The following is a 12,748-nucleotide window of genomic DNA, read 5'->3' on the forward strand; positions in this document are numbered from 1 at the left end:
TCAGTAAGGGCTTTTTTGAAGAAATGGGCAGGAATTTTATGCAATTGTATCTCTTTAAACTCATTGTCACTCATGTACCATGTAGCAGGCACATTAATAACTTCAAATTATTCTGGCGTGAATGTTGGCGGTGTGTGAAATCATGCAATTCCTGATATAGGTCTGTACTCCACATAACATCCTTACCATCGAACCAATACCTGACATCCGCATTATCCATGCACTGAGAGTCTCCAATTGCTCGATCAGTATTCTTGAAACCTTTCTCAAGTAGTTCTGGCGGATAAATGCGGGTAAAGTTAATACATACTGCTGGTATTCTCATTGGGGCCTTGGTAAATAGTAGCAGTGAAATGACCTTGTCAACCATCTGAGCACCGTCTTCTATCTCAGCTAGGGTACTGGGTATACCTAGTAAGGGCAAAGTCTTGTGTGAGATAGGTGAATGTGTGCATATCCAACACTTAGTGATTTTCAACTTCTTGGCAACTTGCAACTGCATAGCCACAAAGGAATTATAGAAGGGTTGTCTCAGCATAGCATGTAAGTCTCTCTTCAGCCTTTGATCAAATCCAGACTCTGGGGTAATGTGTAACTTTTTAGTCATTACAGTAGCATTGAGGAAAAAGGTATCATGCGTCTCACCTTTTTTATCATGTGAGTCCATTCATACATCATGACCGTGATCCACACCAAGGCTCCTCCACTCAGGATAATTCCTCAGAGATGCATATCAGCTCTAGGTACTGTAAGAGACATTCTTCCGTATTCGTAGTCTTCTGGCTCGAGCCTGAGTCAATGTTGGAGATAACCTAGAAGGTAAAGGTACAGAAAAGTCCTTGCCAGCAGTACACTGGCTTGTATGTTTGTTCAAACATACTGCTTCCTTACAATGGGAACAATGCACCCAATACTTATAGTCTTTTAGCTTTACAGCTGTGGGAGACACAAGAATAATCTGGAATGGTCCCTTCCACTTAGGGGACAGAGTAGTCTTCGGGGTGTGATTCTTGATGTACACCCACTCTCCAGTTTTTTTGTCCATGAGTCTTTTCACTTAGGTCCACTGGTTGTCCTGCTTTAGAAAAAGTATCAGAAAACACATTTGTGTTAAAGTCTTAAAGTCACTGTTTCTGATGTTACAGAAGCTGTAGGAAGTCTTTTAGGAGGGCGCCCAAACAATACATCTTCTCCTTTGGGGTAGTCCTGATAGTTGCCAGGGCTATAGGCAATGCTTCTACCCATGTGCTCTTTCCATTAGTAGTCATCTTGGCCAGATACCTCTTTAGGGTTTGATTACTGCGTTCCACCATCCCACTAACCTGTGGTCTATATGTGGTGTGTAACTGTTGTTTCAGACCTAAGATATCTACTAGCTCTGCTATTAGTTTGTTATCAAAGTGTGTACCTCTGTCTGAAGAGATCACAGCTCCCATACCAAACCTGGGAATCAATTTTCTAGTAAGACACTTAACTACTTAACAATATTCGCAAACTAAAAGATACTTGAATCGGCCACAATGGGGCATATCTGAGAAGTCAATCTGCACAATTTGAAACGGCCCCTCAGTTTCACAATGTGTTTCATAGGGGTAGACACTGGTTTATGCATTTGACATACAGTACATTTATTAACTTGTTTAGCAGCATATGTGTAAAAACCTGGTGCCCACCACTGTTTGTTCATAATCCCTCCTGTTGAGACATGGCAATGCCCATCGCTCAAGGTCAACAATGAAGGAAAAAGAGTCGGTGGAGCAACCAGTTTATCATTCAACCTCCACAGGCCATCTGGTCCGCAAACAGCTCCTTTGACAGACCAAGTGGATCGGCGGGGTGAATTCTCCTGTAGGGCCTTGATAACCCCATGGTCCACTTGAAGGTTTGTGACCAAAAATATAGGGACTACATGTGGCTGATAAGAGTAAATAGCTTCTTTTAGCATATTTATCACCAAAACATTCCCAACCGATACACTGTCATTAAACCCGGTATGTACTTTACATTTAATTACTGTTACTTTAAGAGGCGATTGGACTGCAAACAACAGTCTGACAATTAACTCTTTGTGTTGAATGGGTGTTCCTGTTGCTATCAGGTAACCCATTTCCTGCCATAATTGTGCAAAGCTGTGCAATATACCCACAGTATAAGCAGAATCACTGTAGATATTTACCGTATCTCATTCTGCTAGCTCCAATGCAACACAGAGAGCTGTAAGTTCCGCAGCCTGCGCTGACTTAGAATTTAGCAGAATTTCAGTATGCAGTAGTCGGCTCTCACCGTTTACTACCGCACAGGCAGCTAATGTTAACCCATCAGGTCATCTGAGGGATGAGCCATCTACCAACAAGTCTGCACATACAGGCAGACCAGCAATGGATTCATCCTGAAGATCAGATCTGGGTTTTGTTACTTCATCAATAGAGGTAGCACAATCATGTATTAGGTATTCAGAATCATCAATTTCCTCACTGTCAGCTTCCAGTAAAAAAATAGCTAGATTCAGAGTCTGGCAGCGCTGAATTTTTAGATTAGAAGCTGATAACAAAACCAAATGATAATGTGCTATCCTTTGTACTGTGAAGTGTTTAGTATAGGCACTATTTAACATAGCCTCCAAATCATGGGGGCACATCAAATACAAAGTGTTGCCTAATACAATGTCTGCAGTTTTTTTCAACCAGTAGGGCAACTGCCGCTACTGATTTTAGACATCCAGGTAGCTGTCCAATGGGTAACTGTAGTACCCCACTGGGCGATGTCTGGCACAGAAGTGTTGCATTAACACCCCATTTGCATGTCCATTTATTTCTGTGCAAAATAAATAGAAATCTTTGCTATAGTCTAACAAACCAAGACTGGGCACTGTTAGCAAAGATTGCTTGATTTGTTTAAATGCTTCCATAACTGAAGGGGTTAACTCTTCCGAAGTGAATTTATAATTGCTTTTTGTTTGTCCATTTAATAATTCCTGTAGGGGTCCTACACTGCCCCTTTTTGGATCTCCAGTTCTCCCTTTTGACCTGGGGACCCCAAAATTGGAAATGTACACTATTCCTGACGGGGGATAAGGGGGTTCCGTCACCTGTACTGTAGAAACCAGCATTCCCCTGGGTTTTATAACCTTTTCTTTAACCTCAGGGACTTGCATTTTCATTATTTTAGTTTTTCCCTTTCTCTCTATTTTTTCTCTTTCTTCACAAGCTATCTGTGCTATGTCAACCAACTCAGGGACAGGTTTAATTCTCCAGTCCGCTATGCGGAGCTCCATTTTCTTTTCTAATCTCAGACAACAATCCACTTACAAAAATATTTATCACTTTAGGTTGTTTCATGTCATCTTCACTTTCAGTCACCCAATCACTTTGCTTCTATATAGCATCTTTGAATCTATTCCAATAGTTCAACATCTCCTCACCTTCCTTCTAAACAACATCCAATAACATTCGCATATTCTGTCCTTTATCAAACATACTTGTTACCCATTTCTTTGAAATTTTATTGTATCAATCTTTGTTTCATACGTATTTTGGCCATGTGCCTGTATCCTCAATATCCCTTATTCATGCGTACTTATTTACTGCAAATGTGTTCCATACATACACATATATATATTTATTTATTTTTTCTCTCGGTACTGCCCAATCAATCAAAATCCACATATCTATATATGTAGCTTGCTGAGTTTTCTCCATTCACATTAACCTTTTGTACCATTTTTTTTTTTTTAAGACTCTTGGCAATGTTTGGGAGATTTTCTACAATTGCCCTAATTTCTTGGGGTTTCTAAGGGACATACACGTTCCCTATCCTTGCTGTATACTAACCTCCATCACCTATTTTTAAGGGCATTTCTACACCAGGTCAGTTACCCGGACTTAAAAATAACAAACTAAGATGGCTTTGTTTCCTCGTCCACTAGGACGCTAAAAAAAACGCATTACTTCACTGTAAAAGTGAGTAGCATCGGATGGTATGGCCATCAGTAAAGATGGCACATCAGATACCACTTGTATGCTAAAATCAGTTAAAACTATAAAACTTAAACTTTTTTTTTTTTTCGTGTCATTTTTACAAAAACCTGACCAGAGGTTCCCCTCCTTCAATAGAGGACACCCCTAAAATACCATTCAAAAACTATAATCAGATAAAAAGTTAATCTGATTTGAAACCTTTGGCTCGGTGCCAACAGGGTCCAATGGTCACACTAATTGCGGTAACCCTTTCTGTGCAAAAATAAATTCCATATCTATAATGGGAACGAAAATATTTATTGTTGAACCCTCTCTTGGCAAGTAGCCAATTTTCAAAATTTTGCAGCAGAGCTCCCTTTCATACAGGGACTTATGAGCAAAATGTAAATTCTCATTATCTATAATTCTATATATAAAAAATAACCTCAAAGTGTCCTGCCAACTATGGCAAACTACGTTTTCCCTGATAAAACTGTTTCTATTACTCTTCCTCATCTATATGTTAAAGTAGCTTTTTCTAAACACATTTTATAGGGAGGGGCTTCACCTATATATTTTTCTTCCCATGCTGCTAGACATTTAATTCCCCCACAATCAGACATTTTAAATAGCAAGTTAAACAAGGCATCGATTTTTAGGCATACTCAGAATAGCCCTCTGGTGGCCACCATTTAGAGGGATCCTCTTTATACGCTTTTTTGTAATTCTGCACCACTTCACATGATGTTTGAGGGCGTCTGGATCACCACTCACCATCATCTTAACGATGGGTGCACCTGAATGCAATTTAGCAACATTTAAGCCTGTTTTCTTTGCTATTTTTAATACATTTGTGCTTTTCATTTTTTAAGCCCTAAGTCATTCATAATGGGCAAAACATTCTTATCACTTAAATTTCCCATTTTATTATTTCTCGTTACCACTTTAAGAAATGACAATATTTGGAGATTCTGGGATCAAGAACTCCGTTTCTTTATTACACCGGTACTTATTATGACATGTCTTTAATCTGTTCTATTGCTCGTTTGGACGTCTCCTAAACGAGTGGATATAGGCTAGTCTTTCTCTTACTCCCCAATCCAAAGAACACTCACAGGTTATACAGACACTGGGGTTTAAGGCAATACCTGCCCTAATACCTCCACATTTGTCTTTCAACACCACACACACACACTCCAGAAAATAATAATAATATCTCTGCTGAAATCGTCCCTTATATATATATATATATATATATATATATATATATATATATATATATATTGTCATTTCTTGTAATAAGGAGAATTAAAGAAATATATTTTTTAGAAAATAAAATTTTTCATACATAGTATTTCCCATTGGTACCATTTAATAATCTCAGTAACCATACACAGACAGAATGCAATTAAATTCAAAGGATACGTGTTACCTTTCGTAGCCGCACTTACCCCAACCGGCACACCACCACACATCAGAAAAAGACAGTTTTTCATCATGAGAAATAAAAATGTTTTCTCACCTGAGGCCTCTGTGCTGTCCCTCCTGTTGTACGGTGGCAACCGGCGGTTTCGATGCGAATAGAAAGACACGGTTCTCGGGGTCACCAAATGTTAAATTCATGTTAAGCTTGAGCAATGAAATAATCTACGGCAATCAGGTTTGCATCTGTTCAGGTAAGCTTTACTGAGATTACATGCGCACGGACCACATCTCATACAGAGAGACTGTGATCCCATATACATTTTTGATACATCCTTTTATAGAGAGTTTATCACATTAAAGCCAATGGCGGGCATAGACCCAAAGACATAGTCATACAAGATTACACAATATTTCAATAACAGCCATAATACAGCCTTTGTTGATCATTTAGCAAAGTCTTGGTCATCTTGCTCTAGGAGCATGACAATTAAAAATGATGGATAATATGCAATTAATGGCCTGTTACTGGAACTATCATTTTTGGCTGGACATCTCATGTTAAAGTTGACACATATTCATAATAAAGACAACATAACAAACAGACTCAGACTGAAATCCTAAAACGTATTATTTTGAAAGCATATTCAAGGATTAAGAGGGGACTCTAGACTGCCATACTGAATATGGATATATGAACATATAACATAAAAGTCTTTAATGCCTCGTTTCCACTGAGCGGATCGGTTCGGGTCGGTTCGGTACGGTACGCTATTTTGGGTGTTTCCATTATGAAAGTGGCCCATACAACCGAACCAAACCGCACCATTCCTGGTCCTGCTTCAGATGTAGGGCCATAGGAAATGGTACGGTACGGTTAGGGCGGAGCTACTGGCGTCACACAATAGATTCCACTGATTGGCGGACAGGAAAATGTCAATGCTCACGTCAAATGAAAGAGCAAAACAAACACCTCGTTTGGTGTAAACCCCGCATGGTCCCTGGTGGCCCGACTTGCAGTGGAAACGCTCACCTGAATAGACCGGACCATTCTAAACCTCCCAAACTGTACCGACCCGAACCGTTCCGCTCAGTGGAAACGAGGCATAAGAGTCCTCAATATATTTTCATCTTGACAGTAGCGCCTCACCGCATACCTCCAATCTTTATTTAAGTATCTACTACTTTAATTAAAGGCAGCTCTACATAAGATACTCAGGCACAGCTAGAGGAGGCACCTCACCTCAAATTTGTGCATAGCTCAGGGTGGTCACAGTTTTGTTTATTTCCAGAGAGCTGTGGATGTCTTCTGAGGTTTTGGCAAACCAGGCAACAGTCACACAATACCTATACAATTTCCATGGGCTTCTCTCTGATATTTTATTAACTTCTTCATTGTAAACAAAGTTAAATCGCTTTGGTTTGCTTCAATGAGAATTTCAATGACTTCCATTTTTTCTCTGCAGGTGAGTAAAGCTGAAGGAATTCTACAAAATGTGCGCAATGCACTTAACAAGAATGAAGATATTAAAGAATTGATGGAAGAGTTTTACCAATGTATTCCCCACAGGCAAAGACAGAAAAGACTTGTTGACAAGAAGTTTTTGACAGCAAAACAAGACTTGTGCCAGGTAAAATATGAGCATTTATAATAGTTTTTCACAACTGAATAAAATTGTGTGTCAGGGCAAAATAAAAATATCCTGTTTATATTTCCAACATATGTGCATTTCCCTATGTTTTGTCCCTTAAAAATTGCTTTTTCGTTGATCCTGCCAGAAGTCAAATGAGCCCCTAACTTAATGTACTCCTGATTCTGCTGCACTGAAATCTAATGCAGTGTGTAATTAGTCCTGCCCCTTTCACCTTTGTTGACTACAGCACACCTCCCCGTCATGTTGTGGACAAGAGAAGAGAGGATGGTGTACTGTAGTCAAAATCAAGAGCAAGCAGCCTAGCGTGATAAGCTGCTCCTCCACATATACAGTACAGTGAGTAACCATTGCCACCCTAGATTACTAAGTGTGTTACTGACAGGATCAACAGGTGAAATAAAAGGATATTGTCTGAAAAAGAAGAAATATAATGCAGCCATCACATACAAGATAAGGACTAGTGAGTTGCAATATATTATATTTTTGTTCTTGGGCTTGGATATATTTAACAAATTCTAATGCAAAGCACATTCTTGCACCTTGGTAACTTGTGTGTGCACTTTACAAAAAAAAAAAAAGTTGTCTATTTAAATCAGGCACACCTGACATCTAACACAAAAAAACATTTACATAATCAAAATATTTATTCAGGTAAATTTTAAAACTGTCCAAGGTTTTATTATCAAACTTTGCTAGTGTTTCTAAATTGATATGCAAATATGCAAACCCAATGTGCAAGAACAAAACAAAGTCATGTATAATCAAATCAGAAAATGTTTCATATCCTCTTCTTCAGTAACTGACAGCTATTGGTGATGGAAGGCAGTGGTTAGTAATATGACCTACATATAGTGCATCTGGAAAGTATTCACAGCTCTTAACTTTTTCCACATTTTGTTATGTTAAAGCCTTATTCCAAATTGTTTTAAATTCATTATTTTCTTTAAAACTTTACAAACAATACCCCATAATGACAAAGTGAAAGAAATTTGTTTGAAATGTTTGCAAATTTATTAAGAAAATAAAAAATGAAAAAAATCAAATATTCACAGCCTTTGCCATGACACTGAAAAATTAACTCAGGTGCATCCTGTTTCCACTGAATATCCATGTTTCTACAACTTGATTGGAGTCCACCTGTGGCAAATTCAGTTGATTGTACAGGATTTGGAAAAGTACACACCTGTCTATATAAGGTCCCACAGTTACCAGTGCATGTCAGAGCACAAACCAAGCCATGAAGTCCAAGGAATTGTCTGTAGACCTCGGAGACAGGATTATATTGAGGCATAGATCTGGGGAAGGGTACAGAAAAATGTCTGCAGCATTGATGGTCTCAATGAGCACAGTGGCCTCCATCATCCCTAAATGGAAGAAGTTTGGAACCACCAGGACTCTTCATAGAGCGGGCCGCCCAGCCAAACTGAGTGTTTGGGGGAGAAGGGCCCTAGTCGCGGAGGTGACCAAGAACCTGATAGTCACTCTGACAGAGCTCCAGAATTTCTCTGTAGAGAGAGGATAACCTTTCAGAAGTACAACCATCTCTACAGCAGGCCTGTATGATAGAGTGGCCAGACGGATGCCACTCCTCAGTAAAGGGCACATGACAGGCTGCTTGGAAATTGGCAAAAGGCACCTGAAGGACTCTCAGACCATGAGAACAAAACTATCTGGCCTGATGAAACAAAGACTGAACGCTTTGGCCTGAAGGGCAAGCATCATGCCTGAAGGAAACCAGGCACCGCTCATCCCTTGGCCAATACTATCCCTACCGTGAAGCATGGTGGTAACAGCATCACCCTGTGGGGATGTTTTTTAGTGGCAGGAACCTGGCGACTATTCAGGATCCAGGGAAAAATGAAAACCGCAATGTACAGAGACATCCTTGATGAAAACCTGCTCCAGAGCGCTCTGGACCTGATACTGGGGCAAAGGTTCATCTTTCAACAGGACAATGAACCTGAGCACACAGCCAAGATAACAAAGGAGTGACTAAGGGACAACTCTGTGAATGTCCTTGAGTGGCTTAGCCAGAGCCCAGTCTTGAACCCGATTGAACATCTTTGGAAAAATCTGAAAATGCCTGTGCACTGACACTCCCCATCCAACCTGATGGAGCTTGGAAGGTCCTGCAAAGAAGAATGGAAGAAACCTGCCAAAAAAGAGGTGTCCAAGCTTGTAGCATTATACTCAAAAAGACTTGAAGCTGTAATTAGTATTGAGCAAAGGCTGTGAATACTTATGTACATGGGATTTTTTTATTTTTAATAAATAATACATTTTCAAAGATTTCAAACAAACTTCTTTCACGTTGTCATTAATGGGGTATTGTTTGTAGAATTTTGAGGAAAATTATGAATTTAATCCATTTTTAAATAAGGCTGTACCATAACAAAATGTGGAAAAAGTGAAGCGATGTGAATACTTTCCGGATGCACTGTACGGTGGGAATGACCATCAAACTATATTTTGGCCTTGCATCCTTCAGATCTATGCACAGGTGACAGATACCAAATACTCCCATGATTACATCGTTGTCACTTTTCTTTAGTGAAATTAAAGCTCTAATAAGAAACCCAACTTGGAGCGTGGTCAAACATCCAATGTGAGAGGAAGCTGATCTCCTCACTGCCGCTGATAATCTGCTATTATTGAGCAATACAGACTTCTCTCAGCGACTCCCCAGGGCTCCAGCTGCTCATTTTCATCCACTCTCCCTCCTGATTCACCCTGACAACCAAGCACTAGAACAATGACCAGGAGGAATAAAGAGTAGTCCAATGGCCCAGATCTGAGCGGCCAAGATGGCGCCTGCCCGCTCCCTCTTTGTGATCATCAGAGGGGCAGAAGCAGGGATGCTGCTGCCTGACTGGATCGCTTCGCTAATGTGCCTGCCAAGGAGAATCAAAGATCTCTTGCATCTACCTGAGCCACTTCTCAGATCGGTGGTAAGCAGCTGTGATCTGATGAGCTTGCCTCAGATATAGACGCTACAGTCCATAGGGATGTGAGGGACTCCCAGTCTACTGTAATAGAGGGAGATTGGGCTGCACGTATACCAGCTTTATTGAAGAATTCTACACCTGAGCCCACACTTAGGGATGTTTTCCTGGCTGTGCAAAACTCTAACTCCTCACTGATGAATGTCACTACCCAGTTCCAGCATCTAAGAGAAGATATGTCACTCATTTTCCAGGTTTTACAGAGAGTGCACAAACGCACGTCAGCATTAAAAGGTATAGTGAGCTCAGTTGAGGGTGAGCTGGGTCTGGCTAAGAGGGATACCGCTGCTACAAGTCTAATTCAATGCCTTGGTAACCTTATAAATGATATAGAAAACAGATTGCTGAGGGACAACACCAGAATTCTAGGTCTGCCAGAAAAAAATTGAAGGGCGCAATATGACTGCATATATTGAGCATAGAAACTTGCAAATGTTTGCCCTTGGGACTTTAAATGAGATGCAACACGCCCAATGATGAATTATAAAATGCAAGTTTATTGGAACATACAATGTCAGCAAGTAAACACAGACAAGTACCGTATTCTCAAACAGATTTGTGATGTTATACATACAATATTATATATTCATGTTCAAGTTCAGTATTCCATAAAACAATCCATGGTAGGTATGAAAATGCATCTTGGTAGCCCAACCCGTTTTGTGAATAACCATTCACTTCCTCAGGGGTTGATGCAATTCATAATTTAAATCTATTAAAAAGAAATCGCATGCTCATGTTTCATTGGCTGCCGCTGGGAATGTCTATCTCGGGAGCTGTGGGCCTGGGATCCACGAGGGCCCGGCAGGACAAACAGGGCCATACGCAAGCACAAACCAACATATTGTGGCACCCACAGCGATGTAGATCAAAAAAATGGGGAAATGATTTGAGAATTCACAACACCATTGTCTAAAGCACCATATTGGTGTTCTGCTCACTAACACAACACATCTACAAGGAAAAAAGAAATTGGTTGAATCCAAGTGGGAGGAAAGCTCCATCAATGGATGACCAAGCGATTATTTTGGCAGACACTAGACTTAATGGTTTGGATATAAAACATGTATTTATTGTATCAAAATGCTTTACAAAAGAGTTTCACTCATAATTGCCACACTGTGCACCAGTGGCGTAGCGTGGGTTGTGAGCACCCGGGGCAAGGCAAGTAATTTGCGCCCCCTAACCTGTGGATTTTAGCACTCGAGTCTCTTCCACTAGATTAGTTGCCCTGCTAAGTGTCCAGCGTGCCCCCTTTCAATGCGGAATGACCAGCGTGCCCCCTTTCAATGCTGGATGACCAGCATGCCCCCTTTCAATGCTGATTGACCAGCGTGCCCCCTTTCAATGCTGAATGACCAGCATGCCCCCTTTCAATGCTGAATGACCAGCGTGCCCCCTTTAAATGCTGAATGACCAGCATGCCCCCTTTCAATACTGAATGACCAGCGTGCCCCCTTTCAATACGGAATGACCAGCGTGCCCCCTTTCAATGCGGAATGACCAGCGTGCCCCCTTTCAATGCGGAATGACCAGCGTGCCCCCTTTTAATGCGGAATGGCCAGCGTGCCCCCTTTCAATACGGAATGACCAGCGTGCTCCCTTTCAATGCAGAATGACCAGCGTGCTCCCTTCAATGCAGAGAGACCAGTGTGCCCCCTTTCATTGCAGAATGACCAGTGTGCCCCCTTTCAATACAGAGAGACTTACCTGCAGCGGCGGCTTCTCCTCAGTTCCCCCGCGTCTCCTCGAGTCCTCCCGCCTCCTGCTCGGCAGCTCGGCCAATGAGGAAGCGGATCCTGCTTCCTGATTGGCTTGGAGGAGCGAAATCTGTGACATCGCCAGACTGCTGACTCAGCTCGCTCGCTGCTAAACTGACTGAGCGAACTGTTATGTCAGAGTCAGACAGAGTGCATAGGCGTGCGCAGCCTATGGCATTAGGGTGTGCACCTCAACCACATGTGCATGTGTATATATATATGAATATATACACACACACTTTTATAAATAAATGTAAACAAACATTTAAGCGGTATTAAAACATTTTTAATTAAACAATTATCAATGTATACCATAGATCCCATTTAGAGCAGGGTCCCCATAGATCCCCTTTAGAGCAGGGTCCTTATAGATCCCCCTTTACAGCAGGGTCCCCCATAGATCCCCTATAGAGCAGGCCAGGGTCCCCATAGATGCCCCTTTAGAGCAGGGTCCCCATAGATCACCTTTTAGAGCAGGGACCCCATAGATCCCCCTTTAGAGAATGGTCTCCATATAATCTATGCGGACATTTCTCTAAAGTGGGGAATCTATGTGGACCCTGCTCTAAAGGGGGATCTATGGGGACCCTGGCCTGCTCTAAAGGGGATCTATGGGGACCCTGGCCTCCTCTAAAGGGGATCTATGGGGACCCTGGCCTCCTCTAAATGGGATCTATGGGGACCCTGCTCTAAAGGGGGATCTATGGGGACCCTGGCCTGCTCTAAAGGGGATCTATGGGGACCCTGGCCTCCTCTAAAGGGGATCTATGGGGACCCTGCTCTAAAGGGGGATCTATGGGGACCCTGGCCTGCTCTAAAGGGGATCTATGGGGACCTTGGCCTCCTCTAAAGGGGATCTATGGGGATCCTGCTCTAAAGGGGGATCTATGGGGACCCTGGCCTGCTCTAAAGGGGATCTATGGGGACCCTGGCCTCCTCTAAAGGGGATCTAT

At 41.6% G+C, this 12,748-nt stretch overlaps 1 protein-coding gene across 1 annotated transcript in view; it reads left to right on the forward strand.

Annotated features, from left to right (window-relative positions):
* The window catches only part of PARP4 (poly(ADP-ribose) polymerase family member 4), a 351,198-nt gene that overhangs the window by 51,974 nt on the left and 286,476 nt on the right, over positions 1 to 12,748 (forward strand). Inside the window, exon 8 of the mRNA XM_082247633.1 lies at positions 6,845 to 7,009. Coding sequence (XP_082103759.1) covers positions 6,845 to 7,009 — 165 coding nt within the window. The remainder of the gene's footprint in view (positions 1 to 6,844; positions 7,010 to 12,748) is intronic.

The sequence above is a fragment of the Pelophylax lessonae genome (genome assembly GCF_965119305.1).
Source record: "Pelophylax lessonae genome assembly, chromosome: 2".
NCBI lineage: Eukaryota > Metazoa > Chordata > Amphibia > Anura > Ranidae > Pelophylax > Pelophylax lessonae.